Source organism: Astyanax mexicanus, chromosome 3 (genome assembly GCF_023375975.1).
Source record: "Astyanax mexicanus isolate ESR-SI-001 chromosome 3, AstMex3_surface, whole genome shotgun sequence".
Classification (NCBI taxonomy): domain Eukaryota; kingdom Metazoa; phylum Chordata; class Actinopteri; order Characiformes; family Acestrorhamphidae; genus Astyanax; species Astyanax mexicanus.
Window position 1 is genome coordinate 55,847,214 of NC_064410.1, and position 21,600 is coordinate 55,868,813.

The 21,600-nt window shown below is 39.4% G+C and overlaps 1 protein-coding gene across 1 annotated transcript in view; it reads left to right on the top strand.

The window, feature by feature from the left end:
- The first annotated feature begins 1,993 nt into the window (after nt 1-1,993).
- gna12a (guanine nucleotide binding protein (G protein) alpha 12a) overlaps nt 1,994-21,600 on the top strand; it is a 78,744-nt gene continuing 59,137 nt past the window's right edge. Inside the window, exon 1 of the mRNA XM_007247801.4 lies at nt 1,994-2,580. Within this exon, the coding sequence (XP_007247863.2) occupies nt 2,263-2,580 (318 nt within the window). The 5' untranslated portion in view covers nt 1,994-2,262. The remainder of the gene's footprint in view (nt 2,581-21,600) is intronic.

Sequence of the window (21,600 nt, forward strand, 5' to 3'; positions counted from 1 at the left end):
AATAAACTAATTGTAAACCATTTATAAACTCTTTATGAAGGTAGTCTTATTTTAAAGTGATTAATTAAACTGCAGTTTTTATGTGATTTTAGAAATGGAATAATTGAGACTGTACAGTTTTAAATCTCAGTAAATTTTGTAGCAGAGTTTGTGTTTCTGTCAATAACCTGTGACCAGTAAAGAAATATTTTATGTCGCAGTGATATACATGATCTACACTTTTCCTGAACTTAAATAACTTGTTATTTTTTCACCCAGTTTAACATAAAAGCTGCTTGTAAGGTTTAAGAAGCGTCTTTTTATTCTTAAACTTAAAGAGAGAATAAAAATAAAATAGTTTTTTTTTTTTCATCATGGTATACAGTTTTTTTTTCTCTTCCATACTATTTTGAACATCCCAAATGTAAGCTATGGTTTATTAAAGGTTGATTGCACAGCGTTGCCATATCAACATTGATTCACTTTCAGCTAAAAAAAATAGCTAAATGAAACTTAAACTTTCTTTTAAATGTAAAAGATTAAGATAAACAATAGTTTGTATAATTAATAGCTTTAAATGTTGCTGTTTGTTACTGTTTTGGTACATCTACAAATAAAGACACTTAAATAAAACTGTTTTTATCAATTATCATGTAAGAATTAAAAAAATAAATCTTGATCAAGAATCACTCACATATTTGAAGAATATCAAGACATTTCCTGTTGTTTAAAGAATAAAATCTTCAGCTTTTCTGTCACCACACTTTTCTCATTCTCTACTAAAAAGCAAAAAGACCTGGAAAAAGCTGTAAACATCCAGGTTAAACTGCAAGTTAATTGAATCAGTGCTGGAGGCAGTGGTGGTTCAATACTTAAAGCAGTCTGTTATTGATCACAGGGTTCTGGGTTCGATACCCAGATTTTCTACGCTGCCACTATTGAGCTCTTAAGCAAATCCTTCTCCTCCATGCTCTTTAAACTGGCACCCCAAAAGTCATGAGGTTGCATGGGTACTATATGTATATTGATACTTCAGCATGTATATCTATCTATCTATCTATCTATTAGTTGTAAAGTTGTGAAGAGGTAGAGTTTGTATACAGTGAATAGCTCTATTTGAGTAATGTTCTAATCCATATTATGGCAAAAACTAAGTAAAGAAAAAAATACTTTTTTAAGAAATGAAGGTCTTTAAATCTAAAACATTTCAAGAACATTTTCAGTATGCTCAAGTGTCAAAAAGACCATCAAAAACGTTATGATGGATCTGGCTCTCATCAGGACCACCACAGGAGAGAAAGAGCCAGAGTTTCCTCCTTTGCAAAGGATAAGTTTATCAGAGTTACCGACCTCAGAAAAGGCAAGTTAACAGCTCCCCAGATAAGAGCACATACAAGAAGTAAAAGCTTTATGAGGTAGAGTCACCTAAAATTAGGCTTTCAGTTAACAGCTGTGCTGAACTCATCAAGAGTTAATTACTTGAATTTCTTGTCTCTTAATAAAGTGTTTGAGAGCATCAGTTGTAAAGTTGTGAAGAGGTAGAGTTACAGGTATACAGTGAATTGCTCTATTTGAGTTGATGTTGTAATTCATATTATGGCAAGAACTACTCAACTTAAAAAAGAAAGAATATTCAAGAACTTTGAAATAATCCTCAAGTGCAGTCGCGAAGACCATCAAAAATGTTATGATGAAACTGGCTCTCACCGCCCCAGAAAAGGAATAGTAAAAGTTATCTTTGTTGCACAGGATCAGTTACCAGCCTTTTAACACATTTTTAAGTTACTACATGATTCTGTATGTGTTCCTTCATAGTCTGGATGACTTGAGGAATCAATAATGTGACTGTTTCTGTAAATTTTGTTCGTTGACAACATCAAATAATTAATTTACTTTAATAAATCTGTATTAGAGCTGTTTTATGGACTCGTCCCGCCCTCTGTCGCCTCCTGTGGGTCTCCTGGTGAACTGGACCGCTCCCCTTCCCACTCAGGACAGGAGGGAGGGAGTGGAGCTCCTCCAACAAACTTTCAGAGCTGGAGAGAAGTGTGGAGAGCGCTCTCACGCCCCGCGAGCCCAACTTTTCCGAGTCAGCGCGAGGGTCTGCGGTGACACATCGCTCTGGGGGTCTTTAAAGGAGAGGAGGGTGGGTTTTACCTGTCTGCAGGTGAGGTTTAAACACTTTTACAGACCCGGATGAGCTGCTAGGGGGCTTTTTTTTTTCCTCTAATGGGCTAGAGAATGCCTCTCCGGCTCTGAGCTCCCCCCCGCGATTCGGACGCGATGGCCGGCGTGGTGCGCAGCCTCGGCCGCTGCCTGCTGCCCGCCGAGAGCCCCCCAGAGCGAAGCGGCGCCAAGGAGGGCGCGCGGGCACGCGATGCCAACCAGGAGCGCGAGGCCAAGCGGCGCAGTCGCGAGATCGATGCCATGCTGGCGCGCGAGAGGCGCTCGGTGCGGCGGCTGGTGAAGATCCTGCTGCTGGGCGCGGGGGAGAGCGGCAAGTCCACCTTCCTCAAGCAGATGAGGATCATCCACGGCCAGGAGTTCGACCAGAAAGCGCTGCTGGACTTCAGAGACACCATCTTCCACAACATCATCAAGGTGGGTCAACACCGGACTACCGGACACAACCGGACAACAACCGGCCCGGAACAACTGATCTATACACAAAGCGCAACTTTCCCCCATTGTTTCTACTGCTCTCTCTCTCTCTCTCTCTCTCTCTCTCTCTCTCTCTCTCTCTCTCTCTCACTTTATTCCTCTCTCTATTCATCTCTTTCTCTTTATTCATCTCTGTCTCTCTCTGTCTCTCTTTCTGTGTCTCTGAGTCTCTGTCCTTCTCTTACTCCCTCTTTTTCTGTCTCTCTCTATTTCTGTCTCTTATCCTCCCTCTTTCTTTCTTTATTTATCTTTCAAACTTTGTCACACAATTTCTCTCACTCTCTCTTTTTCTGTCTCTTTCTTGTTGCCTCTCTCCTTTTATTTCTGTCTTTCTTTCTCTCTATTCAGCCCCTTTCATGATCTCTCTCTTTCTATCTTCCTCTCTCTCCTTCTGTGTTTATCTCTCTCTTTTCACCTCTCCACCGCTCTCGTCACTCTCTATCTTCCTTCCTTTCCCCTTTTCTGTCAGACTCTCTTGTTTATTTATGTCTGTCTCTCTCTCTCTCTCTCTCTCTCTCTCTCTCTCTCTCTCTCTCTCTCTCTCTCTATCTTTCTCTTTGTCTCTCTCTTGCTTTATTTATCTCTTACTATCTCTATCTCTTTTTATCTCTCTTTCCTCCTCTCTCTTCTGTCTGTTTCTTCCTTCCTTTCCCTTTTTCTGTTTGTCAGACTCTCCTTTATTAATGCGTCTGTCCCTCTCTGCATCTCTTTCTTACTTTATTTATCTCTCTTTCTCTTTCTTTTTATCTCTCTTTATTCACCTCTCTCTTCTGTCTATTTCTCTTCCTTTCGTCCTTCTCCGCTTTCTATCTGTCAGAGTCTCTCTCCTTTATTTAGTGTTCTCTCTCTATCTCTCAATTTTTCTCCTGTTATTTATATCTGTCTTTGTCTGAGAGACTTTTCTGTCTATCTTTCTTTCACCTCTATTTATTCCTAAATCTCTCTTTCTCTGTCTCTCTTTCTCTCTGTTTATATCTGTATATCTCTCTGTCCCATGGCTCTGTCTATTTCTCTTGTGTTCTTCCTTCTCCACTTTTTTGTTGGTCAGACTCTCTCTTCTTTATTTATGGCTCTGTCTCTCTATCTCTGTAACTTTTCTCTTGTTATTTATACCTGTCTTTGTCTGAGGGACTTTTTCTGTCTATTTTTATTTCACCTCTCTTTATTCCTCTCTCTTTCTCTCTCTCTCTCTCTCTCTCTCTCTCTCTCTCTCTCTCTCTCTTTTCACCACAGCTGTCTGTCAATGTCAACAGATGTTCTTATCAGAAATTAAATGTCAGAACAATGTCTAGTATCCACATTAATCTGTGAATATTTTTTTGAATACTGGATGGCATGTGATGCTGACATATTTTGTTGGCTTTAAAAATAAATAAAACATTCAATGTTTTTCAAATGTCAGCATTTGATAAATGTAACCTAGGCAGCACTGGAAATCAGAGACACCTGAAACATGCCGATTTTAACTTGAAAAAATCATTGATTGTTGTCAAAACCCAACATTGTATGGATGTTGAATTTTGGTTCATAAATATCATAAGATAAAACCATCTACATGTTAACATTGATCTTTTCTTGAAGGCAGGTTGTGACATCAGATAACCAGAATTACATGTGTGGAGCTATGCACACAAATCCAAAAACATGAAGCTCATGTGTCGACATTGACAAACTCTAAGCACAATTCCACATGTTCTCACTCAAATATCACTCTAAATCACAGCTTTACAAATCACTAAACACAAATAGCATAATTTAGCACAGGTCCTCTTGCCTGACCAAGATCAGAGGTCTGATGAACAGTGATCTGTTTCTTTGCATTTTGCAACAAATATATTTTTGTTCCAGTTTACAATGTTGTTTGTGGCTCAGATGGGAATACCTGTTTACAGTGGACTGTTATCTCATTTATCCTGCTTTTGTTGAAGTAACTGTCTCTACTGTCCAGGAATGGCTTTCTATTAGATTGTGTGTCACTGCTGTGAGGATTTAATTGCATTCAGCAACAAGAACATTAGTGAGGATGTTTGATGATCACCACCCACCCATCATCTCAACTGCTCAACTTATTTCAAAAGTATTGGATGGAAATCTATCATTCCACCCCTCTAGTGTACACCTGATATTAGGCATGGTGCCAGTAGGTAGGTTGAGGTTTATATTCCACAGTTCAGTTCAGTGATCTCAACATTGGAAAAGTCATGAGACAGTATTGGCATTTGGCATGTCAGTTTTTAAAGGATTTCTGCCATCTCTAAAATGAGAAATTTACAGTAAAAGAGAAATACACTTAACTTTTAACTTTTAATATACAGTTGAAGCAATATGAAGAGCAACCAGATTCACACTGTGTCAAAAGTGATACATGGAGAAACAAGGTTTGGGCATGACAGAAACAATATACTTCATCTGAATTTATGTTGTATAGTTATACGACTATTTATTAAACTTTACTAGACTAAATGTTGTGTGAATATACAACTCTGAAAAAAAAAATTGATTTTCTTTGATTTTACCAAATTGAAAACCTCTGGAATATAATCAAGAGGAAGATGGATGATCACAAGCCATCAAACCAAGCTGAACTGCTTGAATTTTTGCACCAGGAGTGGCATAAAGGTATCCAAAAGCAGTGTGTAAGACTGGTAGAGGAGAACATGCCAAGATGTATGCAAACTGTGATTAAAAACCAGGATTATTCCATCAAATATTGATTTCTGAACTTTTAAAACTTTATGAATATGAACTTGTTTTCTTTGTGTTTTCCTTTAGGCTCTGCATCTTTATTTTTGTTATTTCAGCCATTTCTCATTTTCTGCAAATAAATGCTTTAAATTGCAATATTTGTATGTGGAATTTGGGAGAAATGTTGTGTGTAGTTTACAATGTTCTTTTTACTCAAACATATACCCATAAATAATAGCAAATTCAAAGAAACTGATTCAGTGGTTTCTTAATTTTTTCCAGAGCTGTATATGTGCTTTATCATCAATAATTGTTGAAAAAAGGCCCGATATCCTGGGCTACGCTTCTACAATCAATAAGTAATTCCAAGGACACGACAGTGCAGTGTCTCTCTCTCGCTCTTCCTCTCGTCTGCCGTCTGACTTGACTGAAAGGAGCTGATTAGAGGATGATGGGTCAGGTAGATGCAGTCAGCCGTGTGATGGATGCAGGTTTCCACCCATTTATCAGCCTAATCTCCGTGCTGAAGTGCGGCACGTTAGTCACGGCGATGCTTGTTTTAGTTGTCTGCCTGTGCCGCGAACTGACTGACAGCGTAAGCCGGGGTATTGTTGCCAGGTCATTTCCCAGAGAGCGGGTCCTGCTTTAGAGGCTTTTGTGTTCAACAACAGAGGCTGACTCACCGCCTCTAATTAGCGGGAATGTTAGGGGGAGAGAAAAGTGTGTGTGTGTGTGTGTGTGTGTGTGTGTGGGAATGTGTGTGTGTGTGTGAATGTGTTGGGAAGGAGAATTAGAAATAAGGGAGAGTAAGAAGAATGATACAGATATAGCTTTTATCACATTTACTGACTTTCCCCAATTTTGTTTTACAAATATATTTATTTATTACAATTTACAACTGCTTACAAATGCTCAGATTTGTATGTGTATTAAAAACATACCAGACCATCTTTTGATATAGTTTGAATAATCAGATTTATATTTGTTCAAAGACGTCTCAGACCAACGTTTAAAAATAGTTTGAATAATCAGATTTGTATTTGTTTTAAATACACCTCAGACCACCTCCTAAAGTGGCTTGAGTGAACAGATTTGTATTTGTTTTAAAGACGTCTCTGGTGTGTTTACACTTCCAATTTTATGTGGTTTGGCCTTATCCAGTTGTAAACCGAATCAAAGTTTAAAGAAACAATAATTATTAAAAGTTTTCTCATTCATTACTCTGTAAGTTAAAGTATAGATACTAGAGTTTAAGTATCAACTCAAGCTTTTTACTCTTTAAGTAAAAGTTCTGTTTTTAAAACTACTTAAAGTGTAAAAATAAAAGTAATGTAAAGGGAAAGATCTTAGGTGGCGCCACAGAGTCCTATAGTGCACTACCCCCCCCCCCCTCCCCAAAACACATTTTTTCCAAAAGCCATAATGACTAATGACTATAATGTTATGTTAAAATGTTAATGTTGGTAAATTTGGGATGCACTAGTGCATCTTCATACTAGGCTTCATATGTCTGCTATATGTTCTTGCTGGAGTGTGTGTGGGTGTGTGTGTGTGGGGGGGGGGAACGTGTGTAGGTGTGATGGATCACAGTATAAACCAATAGGGAGTCGGAACGGTATGTGTTTATACTTCTCTACATCCAATCACAATCAGATTTATTCACTCTATCTGGATGGAGAGATTTATCTGGATAGGAGTTTTATTTATTAAACTATGAGAAGGTGGAATAAACACAAGCTGAAATGAAACAGGAGTAAGGAGGCTATTTTTTAAAATATAAGAAGTGGAAAGTCCAGATAATTGTGTGAAAATATAAGAAGTAGAAGTAATAAGTCTTCTGAAGAATAATTACTACAGTAAAGTATAGGTAACCAACAACTAGGGGTGGGCGATATGACCCTAGAAAAATATCACGATATTTCATGGTATTTTTGCGATAACGATACTCTTGGCGATATGAAAAAACAGTGTATGAAAAAGTATTTTAAGAATACACTACTGCAACAAAATGAAAATATAGATGTATTTTTTTTATTGTATACAATATAATATGCCGCACCCCTAACTGGAATATTAAAAAATACAAGAATTTTATCAGATATGTAATAGAAGGCAATGATCCAGAATAGTATGATACTAATAATAATGCACTCCAAATATCTCCTTATATCCAGAATTAAAGTAAAATAAATGATACTGGTCAGATCTTTAGTAAATATATATATAGGGAAATGAGAACAGTGTGAATTTATTTTTGCTAAAAACAGTACGATAAACCCCTACCAACAACCATTTCTACTTAAGTAAAGTAAAAAAAAAGTATTTTTACTTCATTATTTGACTCCATTGAACAAATACACCCAATACTCAGGTGATCTGCTTCTGTAACAAATAGAAATGTTAACTTTATATTATATAAATATATATATATATATATATATATATATATATATATATATATATATATATATATATATATGATTCTGAGCTTCATGAGTCATGCTTCTTTTTTTTTTTTGGTTTGCCGCCTTCTTTTCCCTCCTGCTCCTCTTCTCTTCTCTTCTCTTCTCTTCTCTTCTCTTCTCTTCTTCTTTTCTCTTCGTTCTCTGCCTCCTGCAGCTGCTGTTCCCCTGTCACTGGGATGAGTGTGTTTGTGTGTTTTAGTGGGAGGCTGCTGGAGTCTCAGTGGTGGCTGCTGATAGTGCAGCAGATGTTCCCTCATCCCTGTCACGGTGACGGAGCGAGCGTGTGATTCCGAGGAGAGTGATGATCCGACATCCATTTCATGTTCTCTGCCATGTCTGTGTTCTGAGCGCTTGTCTCCGCAGATACAAATCTTTGCTTTTTTTCACACCTGGGAGCAAAAAAAGCACTGAAATGTGTTTTGCATCAAATTGTTTCTTCCTGTCGTTTTCACTCACGTAGGAAAACGGGCCTGTGTGATGCAAAACACACACTAACACATCTCTGCTCCACTGCAGGGCTCTGTTTACTGGCAAGAACTCGGATATACAATATTTACAGGACGTACGATTTAATATATCCCAATATACAGGTCAGGCCAAAAGTTTGGACACACCTTCTCTTTTTCAATGCGTTTTCTTTCATGACTATTTACATTGTAGATTCTTACTGAAAGCATCAAAACTATGAATGAACACATGTGGAGTTTTATGTACTTAACAAAAAAAAAGATGAAATAACTAAATATATATATATATATATTCTAGTTTCTTTAAAATAGCCACCCTTTGCTCTGATTACTGCTTTGCACACTCTTGGCATCATTCTCTAAATGAGCTTCAAGAGGTGGCCACCTGAAATGTTTTTCCAACAGTCTTGAAGGAAGGAGTTCCCAGAGGTGTTTATTAGCACTTCTTGCCCCTTTGCCTTCTTCACTCTGTGCTCCAGCTCACCCCAAACCATCTGGATTGGGTTCAGGTCCGGTGACTGTGGAGGTTCAGCTCATTTTTTGTTAAGTACATAAAACTCCACATGTGTTCATTCATAGTTTTGATTCTTCCGTGAGAATCTACAATGTAAGTGGTCATAAAAATAAAGAAATTGCATTGAAAATGAGAAGGTGCGTCCAAACTTTTGGCCTGTACTGTATATTGTGATACTGTACTATACTTTTTTTCCTACATTGTAAATCAAGACTGAAGTCATCCAGACTTCTGAGAAAGACTCCATTTCCCAGCATGCACCTGCGCTCAACCCTCTGGGCATGCCGAATCATGTTACACACTGGTGTTCTGGCTCGCCATGCTTCTAATCATTGCTCACACCTGGACTCTTTAGTATATATAGCCCCTGTTTTCCTTTGCTCTTCGCCCGGTATTAACCCTATTCACTTAGCTCTTCTACCTCATTCTACCTTTTTTGTTATCGACCCTTTTTTGCTCCTCAGTTTATCCTTTTTGTCTTACCCTTTATTGTATTCACACTTGTCTGTCCTGTGTTTGGCACCCGTGACAGGAACACATAAGGAATCATGTAGTAACTTAAAAGTGTTCTCATTTAGGTGCTCTTATCTGTGATGCTGATATCTTGCGATTTCTGAGACTAGTAACTCTGATGAACTTATTCTGTACAACAGAGTTAACTCTTGCTCTTCCTTTACTGGGGAGGTCCTGATGAGTGCCAGTTTCATCATAGAGTTTTTTAAAGTCTTTGTGACTGCACTTGAGGATTCCTTTAAAGTTCTTTCAATTTTTCAGATTGACTGACCTTCATTTCTTAACGTTTTTTTTTCTTTACTTAGTTGTGTAGTTCTTGATTTTCATAATATGGATTAGAACATTACTCAAATAGGGTTATTCACTGTATACCAACTCTACAACTGATGCTCTCATTGTGATGACGATGCTGAAGCGATATATTGTTCAATCCCTGCACTGTATGCATGTGCACGGCAATTGAAAAGGGTTGTATGACTTCATAGCTCTATTATTAAGCATATTGATAAATTTGGGGGCAGATCTAATGAAAGGAGCAATGTGTTTTGCTGTATTTTGCTGATGAGTTTGGTGGCTTGGTGGCTTAGTGGTTAGCCCGTTTACCTCCCAGCACTGGGATCCTTGTTTCAAGTCCCTATCTAATTGGAGTTCCCTTGTTCTTCCCGTATCTACGTTCTCTTCCACAGTCTAAAAATATGGAGATCTGGTAAATTGGATTTTCTAAATTGCCCAGAAAAATTGGATAAAAAAATGCCTGTGTTTCCGGTTGAGAGTACGCTGTGCATGATTGGCTACCACTTGTCACCAGTGTGGGTTGAGTGTGTTTAGAATGTAATTGTAAGCATGCTTGAGTTCCGCTGAGTGACAAAAAGGTGCTACATAAGTGTACTTGTAAGTAAGTAAGTAAGCAAGTGTTAAATATCTACACCAGTTTTCCAGAATCATAAACAGCACCTTTAATTTAAGAAATACTCATTTAAACTCATTTAATTTGAGGTTGAAGTTTCTTCAGAAGGCTGTCTCTTTCACGTTCTGTGCTGATATGTAATCGCAAATATGAGACTCCACCCTTTTTTGACTGAGCACTGAGAGATTGAGATTTACGGCTTTTGTTATTTTTGGTTTGCTGAATTGTTTGGTACTCAGGGTCGTCTCTAGTGCAGCTGTTTAAAGGACAACAGCGATTAACCTCTGATAAAACCGCTGTCATATCTCAGCAATCTTCTCATAAGCTTTCGGTCTCTGCTCTGGTAGACCAAGCTACTGGTTCTCTCAGTGGGAAATCTGCCTTAGTTTTGTTATTTCACCCACATCTTGGTCAGAAACCAGTCCTGCCAAAGCTGAGGTTTGGCTGTGTGGAGGGCTTTTACTTTATATGGAAGAGGGAGGAAAAGTTATTTTCTCATGATGTCCACTCAGCCCTCAGTTCCTCTCTCCTTCAGCTCGCAGTGTAGCGTAAACAAGGATATTCCATTCGCAAATGCTGGCGTGTCTAATAATGAACAAGCACTCTTAGGCTTGGAATTACACTACAGGAGTACGGATATAAGAATTTAGCCTACTTTTACACTTAATATCAGATCTCCTATATCCAAACAGCATACAGTATAGCTAAAAAAACTCTGTCCCACAACCAAAATCTCTGGTAAATTTGACGAGATCCTGCACATGTAGACTTGTGTAAACTTGGACATGGAAGTTCGGCACTTTGCAGTTTAGAGAAGTGCCAAAAAAGAAAAAAGTGAAATGACATCAAAGGGAAAAGTATAAATAAAAAGAATGTATCTAATATTATATTTAATGCACTGATTTGTGGAGATGACCAGGAATTAATTGATTCAATTTTTTCCAACTGATACCGATAACTACTTAGAACAAAGTAATCGGGACCATCATGTAACAGTGGAGTCAGTAGTGTAAAGTAGTGCAAAGCAACAGTTAAATTTATAATGTTGAGCTTTGTTTAAAGTTTGTTGATTTTACTTTCATTTTCTAAACAAGCATATATTACACAAATGGAGAAAATAAACTCTTAAATGCCAATTATCAGTCCAGGACTGACTAATTGCTGCTCTGACCGCTGGGTTATTTATTACAACATAATATTTATCGCAATCTGATAATCTAATTGTCATATTGCTGACCTCCCAATCCCAGTTAGGATTATCATACTCGCATGCAGTGATGACATAATTACTTTGAAAAAGAAATCTGATTACTGATTACCCCTTTAAAAGTAACTTAGTTACTTTATGAATTCCTTTTTTTAAAAAGTAACTAAGTAAGATTACAAGTTACACACACTTGCCGTCTCAACATAAAAAGTGACAACCAGTTTTGCCAAAACTCACTTTATTGGAAGCTTCGCTCCACCTTTGGGACTTCTGAGTTCTGTAAGTTCTGTAAGTGCGGCGCTTCGACTCCAAGCGATTCTTCAAATTTGACGTTGTGTTTTTGAAGCTAGATCACACTTTATCGCAGCACAGAGTGAACAACTAACCTTGATATAATGTATATACTGTAGCGCAGTGGTGTCCAAACTTTTTTTGTTGGGGGCCAGAAGGAGAAATATATTTGAGTCACGGGCCACAGACTCTGTAATAAAACAAATAATAAAATATACCACTTTAAGTAATACATTTTTCAGATTATTTCATTTACACACCATTTTACTTGACTTACTATCTTTATCTTTGACAGTGTTGTGTAAACTAAGATTTTTCAAATTGATGTTTAATTTCATGATGTCTCTTAATATTAAACTCCTTAATTACGACAACTTTTAGACTCTTTTGCCCGTTTTTCTGTGCTAGAAATGCGCACTCTCTCCGCTTTTAGACTCTTTGGTCCGTTTTTCTGTGCTAGAAATGCGCACTCTCTCCGCTTTTAGACTCTTTGGTCCGTTTTTCTGTGCTAGAAATGCGCACTCTCTCCGCTTTTAGACTCTTTGGTCCGTTTTTCTGTGCTAGAAATGCGCACTCTCTCCGCTTTTAGACTCTTTGGCCCGTTTTTCTGCGCTAGAAATGCGCACCCTCTCCGCTTTTAGACTCTTTGGCCCCGTTTCTGACACCTAGCGTTTAAACTTCGAATCTCACATTATAAAAACCTGCTTAACAGCGAGCCAACTTTCATTCTATTTCTAAAATACCTAGGCCGTAGTTTGGACACCCCTGCTGTAGCGAATCTGCAGTAATGTTCTATGTTTACTTACTGTTAAAAATGCACTGTTGTGTTTAGGGTGAAGACAAGCGTGTTATTGAGGGAAAGCGGGGGTCTCTTGCTGTGTGTGTGTGTGTGTGAGGTGGAGAGAGAGGGGGGAGGCTTACTATGTGTGTGTGTGCGGGTTCAGCTCGAGTGCCAGTTTTAGCCTATTAGCTTGTTAGCGCCCTAGAATGCTGTTATTTTGGTGTGGTTGTGGCCAACAGCAACCAATGCAATTTCCAGCAATAAAGTGACGATACTTATGTATCATTTTACTAAGGAAAATGACAAAAAAAAGTAATGCACAGTATTTTTTTTTATGTTTCATGCCCTGAAAAAGACCAAGATGGCCGCAACGCATCGACCTTAGTGTCAATCAAAAGAAAAAAGCTTTACAAATTAGAAAATACAAAAAGAAGTCAAATAAAAAAAAAAATGTAAAAGAATAACAATAATTAAAATAATATAAGAATAAGCATGAATGATTCAAACTTGATTAAAACAAAGAGAAGTCAAATTAAAATTTAAAATGTGTAAAAGAACAACAATTCATTGGAAAAAAAGAGAATAAAAATACGAATAAAATAATAAAACATGATTTAAACATAAATATATATATATATATATATATATATATATATATATATATATATATATATATATATTTATATAGAATAAAAGTGTGTGGAGCTTTAGTGTTTTAGTCTGAGCTGAAGGCCTGATCAAACATGTAGGTTTTCAGTCTGGATTTAAACATGTCTAGTATTGGGGCTCTTCTAACACGTTCAGTCAACTGGTTCCATTTAGGAGCAGCGTAGAAGCTAAAAGCTCGTCTCATGTTTAGTTTTTACCTTAGGCGGCTCTAACTGACCAGTTCCTGATGATCTGAGAGTTCTGCTTGGCTCATATTGCTGGAGCACATCAGATAAATATGCTGGTCCTGCAACATTAGGACAGCAGCCTATCTGAACCTGACCCCTCAGCAGCGTGTCACAGCAGTACTCAGGCCTACAGGTCAGGCGGAGCTGAAATCTGGACCATGCTGGGCTGAGGATGATCTGATAGTGATCAGGTTCCTCCTTCAGCCCTGGGTGGAGGATCAGGGGGAGCTGTAGCTGGGACTAAAGTCTCTTTGTGGACGTGATAGTGGGACATGCTGCTGTGTGCTCCTCGGCCGCAAAGCAGACAAAGGAAGTGGCGAGGTGACCCCGGTTTATTTTCAGCATGGCCCCCTCATGATAGGTGAGCAGTGATAGTGCAGTAAAGTGGTCTGGAATGGTGTGGAATGGGGGTCAGCGCTACAGGAAGATGTCTGTTTCCGTGTGAGTGTACTGTATGTTAGCAGTTCTGAACCCCAGTCGCTCAGACTCCCTCACACCGCACGTGATTTCCGTACTCCTCAGCCTGTTTCACACTAGACGCAACACACACTCACGCGCGTCACGAGATGCCAGTGTTTTTTGTTTGTCTTGAATTGGAATGCAGGCTACTCATGACTTTATTGTTCTTGTACAGCTGAACCCTTTCAGGCATGCACAGAGAAATTCTTTCAAAATGCCAGGTTTAGAATCCTAGTCAAGGTTTAGAAAGCTTGCCATCGGCTGCCGGAGCCCCGAGAGAGCACACAATTGACCTTGCTCTCTCTGGGTGGGTAGATGGCACTGTCTCCCCACATCACTTCAATGGGTGATGTCCATCAGGACAAGGCTGCATCTGTGAGCTGATGTATCGGAACCGAGTCGCTGCTCTTTCCTCCAAGAGCGCTGTGATGCTACTCTGCAATACTGCATCAGCAGCAGCTCGAAAAGAGGCGGAGCCTGACTTCACATGTATCGGAGGAGGCATGTGCTAGTCTTCACCATCCTTGTGTTGTGGCATCACTAGTGATGGGGGGATAAACTAAACTAAACAAATAAACACCTTAATATAAAGATATTTTGGGATGTTCTTTGCAAAAACAATATTCTTGACGATATGACAAAACATTGTGGATATCGATAACTGGCAATGAGTCTTTCATTCACTTTCTTCTTTACAGAATTGTTTTAATTCAGCCACATTGGAGGGTTTTCGAGCCTAAACGTTCTGATTAAGATCATTCACAGCATCTCAATCAGACTTTGACTATCATATATAGTTTTGTTCTTTTTTAAGCCATTCAGATGTGGATTTTTTGTGTGATTTGGGTCATTGTCCTGCTGCAGAACCCAAGTACGCCTGAGCTTGAGGTCATGAACAGATGGGAAGACATTCTCCTTCAGGGTTGTCTGGTAAACAGCAGAATTTCTGGTTCCATCTATTACAGCAAGTTGTCCAGACCAACTTTGACCTTATTTCTTGGCATTGAATACACCGTTCCCTCATATCCCAATATGGCTAAAATAGCTCCAAATAAAAGCCTGTATGTTCTGGTTCTGCCAGTGCTCTGTCTATTTCTGTGCAGTAGTGATCCGCACTGTGCCAGCACCTCACTGTGTAAACAGCTAATAGCTCTCAGAGAATGCTGGTGAAGGACCTTGTTTGTGAGGCGGAGACAGCCAGTATTATCTGGCACATTGTACGAAATTGAGCTAAACAAGGTCTTCTGTGCTAAGGTAAACACGCTCTATGCGATTAATGGCCTGGAACAGAGAGGCCTGATGTTTTTTTTCGAGGTAAGAAGTGGCAGTAGGCTGGGAGTTTCTGAGCTCGGGTGCAAGGAGGGGGTCCGCGGCCTTGTTTACCAGTGCCCTAGTCAAGGTCGGTTTGGGATGGCTCCATGCTGATAGTCTCAGTGGGCTATCAGTGCCAGAGCTTTCAGCTCCAGAGCAAGAGGAAATGTCTCTCTACAGAGTGCACACACACACACACTGACACAAACACACACACACACATACTGACACACACTAACAGGATGCTCCAAATGTAGCGATTTAACAATCTCACTGTCCCCCCGCAGCCTGTATTTTATCACCCTACACCCACCCCCACTGAGAGCCATTCCTGATGACAATGTGATAATATGTGCAACAATGGCCTGTATGAACACTACACGGATGCCCAATGATTCCAGAACCATATTTCCATCGGCTCTATATTTTTTTACAGCTCTGGAAAAAAATAAGAGACAACTTTAAAAAAAGAACGAGGAATTTCTTTGATTTTACCAAATGGAAAACCTCTGGAATATAATCAAGAGGAAGATGGAATGACTGCTTAAACTTTTTCACCAGGAGTAAAGGCATACAGTTATCCAAAAGCAGTGTGTAAGACTGGTGGAGAAGAATGTGCCAAGATGCATAAAAAACAGGGTTATTCCACTAAATATTGATTTCTAAACTCTTAAAACCCTTAAAAAGTGTTTTACTAGCAAATGAACCATTGGTCTGGAAATGGAAAATACTGGCTAAAATATTGTTTATAAATAAACACAACAGACCATATTATATGTCCATTTATTGAACGATAAATCAGTAGTTTAATTACATTTCTTCTTCCCTGGACAATGATACTTACATTTTTTAAAAGTTGACTTTTTGGCTCCATATGGAGACACTGCCCATACCATCTAGTCGTCAAATGAGAACATTACACATTTATAAAAAAAAGGCGGGAATCCTAGTCAAAAGTTTTTACAGCCAGTGCAGACAAATACATGGGCCAGATTAAAATTCTCATCTAATTTTAAGTTTAAAACAAGTTTAATTACTTACTGTAGAAAGCTAAAATTTAGTTTTTGGTCTATCTGGGTTCTTCTGATCCTATTTGTGTTTTGCAAAAATAACTTCCTGTACAAAGACAAAGATTGGTCTGGTATTGCATGAATAGCAAACATACCTTTCTCTTTTATATAAGTAAACAAACATATAGATAAACACAATAGACTACTATTGAGGTAATGTCTGTTTATTATTAACTGTAAGTTGATAGTGTAACTATGGTGGCAGGCTTAGATGTTTTGATTTATTGTTTCAAAAATGTATTTCAGTTACGTGTTTATTAAACTGCAGAAGAGCATTGTTTAGGTAAAATCTGTAGAAATAAACCAATATGCCAAAAGTATGCCGGACAGAAGTATGTAAATTGATCATGAATTGTTAATTTAGGGGACAACTTGGCAGCTTGGATACACCCACATTTGTATATGTGGTGAGGTGTTTTCTTGTGAGGGAGGTTGACCACTGGCCACTGTGCTCATGGCAAGGTGATGTGAATTATCAGAGATAAAGGCAGGTCGTATAGTGGGTGCAGATGGATGGTATATTCTATTTCCTACGTTTTGCAGGAATTTAGCATTCCTTGATCCACAGTTTCACGTGTGCACCAGGAATATATTATGGAAGGCGTTACCACACATAGCAGACAGTGCAGTTGGACAGCTGGATAGTAATGATTCTGACTGATGGTGTCTGGCTAAAGTACTAATCCCTAATAGCTAGGAGAAATTTTAGGTCTGAAGAGGCTTGTGTTCTTGTTGTTGAATACAATTAAACTCTCACAGCAATTCTTTTAGTAGACTTAAATAAAAAAATTAGTAGACTTAAACCTTGTCTGGACAGTAGAGACAGTTAGTTACTCCAGCAAAAGCATGAAAAACTCTTTTTAAAGAAAAGAAATGAATGAGCAAGTCTTTGTGTACAGTAATGTACGTCTAAACCGCGCTTCCTTTTTCATTGTTCTAGTTTTAGTTTTTTATACCGGGATTGTTGGTGTAAAACAATAAAACTGGTGGGAAAAAAGAAACAGTTCTCACCCTGCAGCTCTGTTCCTGACAGTGTGATAATGTGATAAAGGAAAAGCAGTAGAACTAACAGACCTGCGGGGTAATTACCGTGTGAGTAATTCTCGCATGCTGACCTGCTTATTGGTGGTTTTGTAGATATCCTTATCTTCAGCTCTGCTACATTACAGAGGTCCTCTCCTTTTCTCTCTTTTCCAAATTATCACATTATTTCCTTTTAGATTGTGGAGAGATTGTCCACGTGAGGTGACCCTGCCAACCAATAAAAACAATGTTGCAGCAGATTATCTCTAGGAATGTGAGCTTTTTAATGAGCTTCATTTACTTTCCTGGCCCTTTGAGGTCACGCCTTGGAAGATCGTCCCTATCAGTCGTCACCTATCTGCCTGAAACCCTTCTGAGACCCTCTGGGACCCTTCTGAGACCCTCTGTGGCCCTGTAGGAAGCTCCTTTATTGGACCCTTCTAAAGAGAGAGTGACCTGACACTGACTTCTATCTTCTATATTTGCTTGGTGATTAGATCTAACCTCGGTTTGGCCCCTCACACTTCGCTCTGTTCCGTCTGCCTCCCAGATAATCTGCGTTCATATCACAAAGCTCCCCTTCATCTCTGTGCTCTCCTGTGCAAGGGTGGATGACTGGCAGAGCTGCGCTTCCTCTATTTACTACGAGCCTGAGAAAATATTTATGGCATTCAGCTGGGGCTTGGAATGTCTTGTTTTGAAATCCTCCGAGGTGGGCGAGTGTGTAACCTCAATTTTCAGGCAACACTTGCCTGGAGGAACGGGGCCACGGCGCTGGAATTAGACCATTAGTTCCAATTCTGGGACCTGAACTGCGTCGCCTATACAAGTCATCCTTGCCAGTCATAGCTATTCAAAAACCACAGCATGGTTTGACAGGGTTGGCTTTTGCTGCCATCTTGCTTTGTGTACCAGAGAATGTTTCAAAGAACCAAAGGCTGCGTTCCAGTATCTAGGTTGCAGCCGTGGTGGGCTGTATTTCTCAGACACTATATCATAGATGGCTGTTCCAAACCGAAGGACCCTTTGCACACTTTAAAGCCCACGGTTTTATTAAGTCTGTTTTGTGCAAAAAGTATATGTACTAGTGCATCTCAGAAAATTTGAATATCATTGAAAAGTTGTTTTATTTCAGTAATTTAGTTTAAAATGTGAAACTCATATATTATATAGATGTATTAAACACAGAGTAATCTATTTTAGGTGTTTATTTCTCTTATTGTTGATATAATTATGGCTTACAGCCAATAAGAAACTCCAAAAATCAGTGTCTCTGGGGTTTAGAATATTATATTCTATATAAGACCAATTGGTACTTTTGGCAGGGTGGGTTTTGTGGCCAAGTCCTGCTGGAAAATTAAATCTGCATCTTCATAAAAGTTGCCAGCAGAGGGAAGAATGTGCGGAAAGTGCGGAAAGATTAAATACGAGTAAATACGAGGTAAATGCATGGCCCCCATACACATGGTTCAGCACAGTTTGGTGCAGATATGTCTAGTTACAGCTAAGTTCAGACTTTTAATTCCAGAAAAACGCTCTTATTTACCTTTTAAAAAAGCCATTTAAATGCCTGATTAAAGGGCTGATTACTATTGTTTTGCTGTTTTCTTTGGGTTTTGAGTGCTCGGCACTGAGCTGGTGACGTCATGGGCCCTGCATTGTTTAATATTGCCATATATATCGTTAAAAAAGGACATTCACAATATAAAAGACTTAAACAGAGACTGGGACTGTGTGTTACGAGATCTCCTGTTCATATTTCAGGCAGTGATTGATCTGTGGATTAAAAACATCTCTGACATAACATCACCACAAAGCCTTGTTAGACAGTAGGCTACTGAGGAAGAGCATTCACAGGACAGTCCTACATGTGACTCATGTGAAGCTCGGGTAAAGATCTTGTTCTAAGTCTGAATTCCATTGTGGAACTCATAATGACTGCCTGGGATTTCTTGGGACTTCTTGGGACTTCTTGAGTGGGTGACCATGAAACCATATTTACAGTATAACAAACACTATAACAAGCGTCCTATCCCAGCAGCCCCAGCTACCCCAGAGAGAGCGCTGCTTTCTCTGCCTGAGATTGCGACAGCCAGGCCGGCGGGGGAGGGTGCAGGAAGTGGTTCATGGGTGACCACTGGGAGCAAAGTATTTCAAGCCCATCTTCCTGCGTGATAAATCTGAGAGTTCCTCGGCCCCGGGGCCAAAGGAGTAGGTGTAGCCGTCCGTGTAGGCGGCTTATTCATGGGTGAGGAGTCACTGATTTAAGCTGTGGTTGCTCACTTGCTCAGAGCAGCTGCAGGGCCTCGTCGCTTATCTGCTTACTCTGCGGAATCACAACTCAGTCCAAATTACAGCTACCGACATGCGATGTGCATGCTCAGCCTAAATCCTAACAGACTTTGTCTGAGAGTTTGTTGCCTCATCCTCAGCTCTGCTTTGCTGTGGTTCAGCTCATCCGAGATCATCTTTTCTCAAAAAGAAGTTGCGTCAGCAGTGATTAGACATGGCGTACCATGTTTTGCTGTGTGCTGTCCTTTAGTGGACGGGGAATTCCCAACCAACAAAGCCTCTTTGATAGAGCGGGTCGCGCACTGTCTGGCGAGGCCTTTTTGCAGTTCCCGCGGAATTGGAAAGATGTAGCTGTTCGCTACGTCTTGAGTTTAGTCGAGTCCTTCAAAAACAACAGCCTTAAAAGTCAACTCGACGGATGCCATTCAAAACAAGCGGTGGAGGCTTGTTTTGCTGAGGCTTCTCAGAAACACTAGGAGCTCCACTTGTGGTGAGGTGAGGGTTTTGGTGTTTTTTGGAGCTATTTTTGGCGGCGTGCCATGACTCGGGGAGAGATTGGAAGCCCTGTAGCTGACCTCTACACTGTGATAACACTGCCTACTCTCTCTCTCTCTCTCTCTCTCTCTCTCTTTCAGTGTCTCTCTGCCTCTGTTTCTCTGTCTCTCTCTCTTTCTCTCTCGCTCTCGTTTTACCCTCTCTCTGTTTCTCTATCCTCGTTGGAAGTGGCCCATGAGGACAAGAGACGCATCCTTTCTCAGATACCACTTGACGGAAGTGGGTGAGAGTTCAAAGATTGATGAGTTGAGGGGTTTGGGTTTGGGTTGGGGTTTAGGGTATGGGGGAGGGGTCGTGTTTCTGACCAAATAAAGACACACAGAGAAAAACAGTAAGAGAGAGAGAGAGAGAGTGAGAGAAAGCAACAGAGAGAGAGAGAGAGATAGAGTGGGAGTATAAGTGTTTTGCCCAGAGATAGATGCAATAACTTGCCAGTATTTGACAGCACTCTGTCCGAGCTCAGAGTTAAGAGTATTTAACAGTGTCAGCAGTCAGGCCTCAGGCATGAACATTTGTTTATGTTAGTGGTAAACTAACTACTGAGTGACCGAAGCACTGGGGGTCTTGGAAACACAGGCAGACTGACGGGGTCCGGCACCACATTCATTTCCTGTAGCTCTCTCTGAGTTTATGTGTTTTACAGTGGATCCACCTCATGCTATTAGACAGATCTCTCACACACCCTTACACAATATTAAGTGGTGCCATAGAAGTAGTTCAGAAACTAGGGCTGCAACGGTTAGTCAATAATAATCAACAATGTTCATTATAAGAAAAGTTGTCGCCACCAAATTTCACTGTCAACTAATCATTCATTTTCAACAGCAACAAACTACACAAAGTGATGGGTACAGAAATGCATTGAAAAAGGAGTAATGGATTGTCTTTCACACAGTTCACACTCAACTCAGTGTGTGTCTCCAAAAGTGCCCATACACAGCAGATTAGATTTTACAGATTACTCACTAAATATCAGATAAACTAAATTTTAAAACATATTCTGGGCACCTAAAGGGCATTTAAATCCATGTTTAGCTGTTTCATTCTTTTTAAAGTGATGGTGGACATGACAGGAATAATTGTTGATTAATCGACTAATTGGAAAGACCTCAAAATAATAATTAATTGCCTCCTTAGTAAAGAAAATTGCCATTGCAATATTTTATTGTTTTACAAAATATACATATTGCAATAATAAAAATACAAGAATTTCCCACAGATTTGTCCAGAAGTCAGTGATCCCTCATGTTTCTGCAAGAGTTATCCAACATTAGTGTCATTAACATTGCAATATATTATGTTTTCTTAAATATTTTTTTCTCATTTGTTTTAATGTCTGAAATCTGTTTTGTCAATTTTATCAATTTGATCAGTTTTATCATAGGACCCTGCTTCTCATTTCCTACAAGTTGACTACTGCACTTGCACACATTGCATTGATAATGTTGTGACAATATAGTGTGCAGCCACAATGTACAAAGTTTTTTTTAGCTATTTAAATGTTTGCTATACTCTCACTCCTCT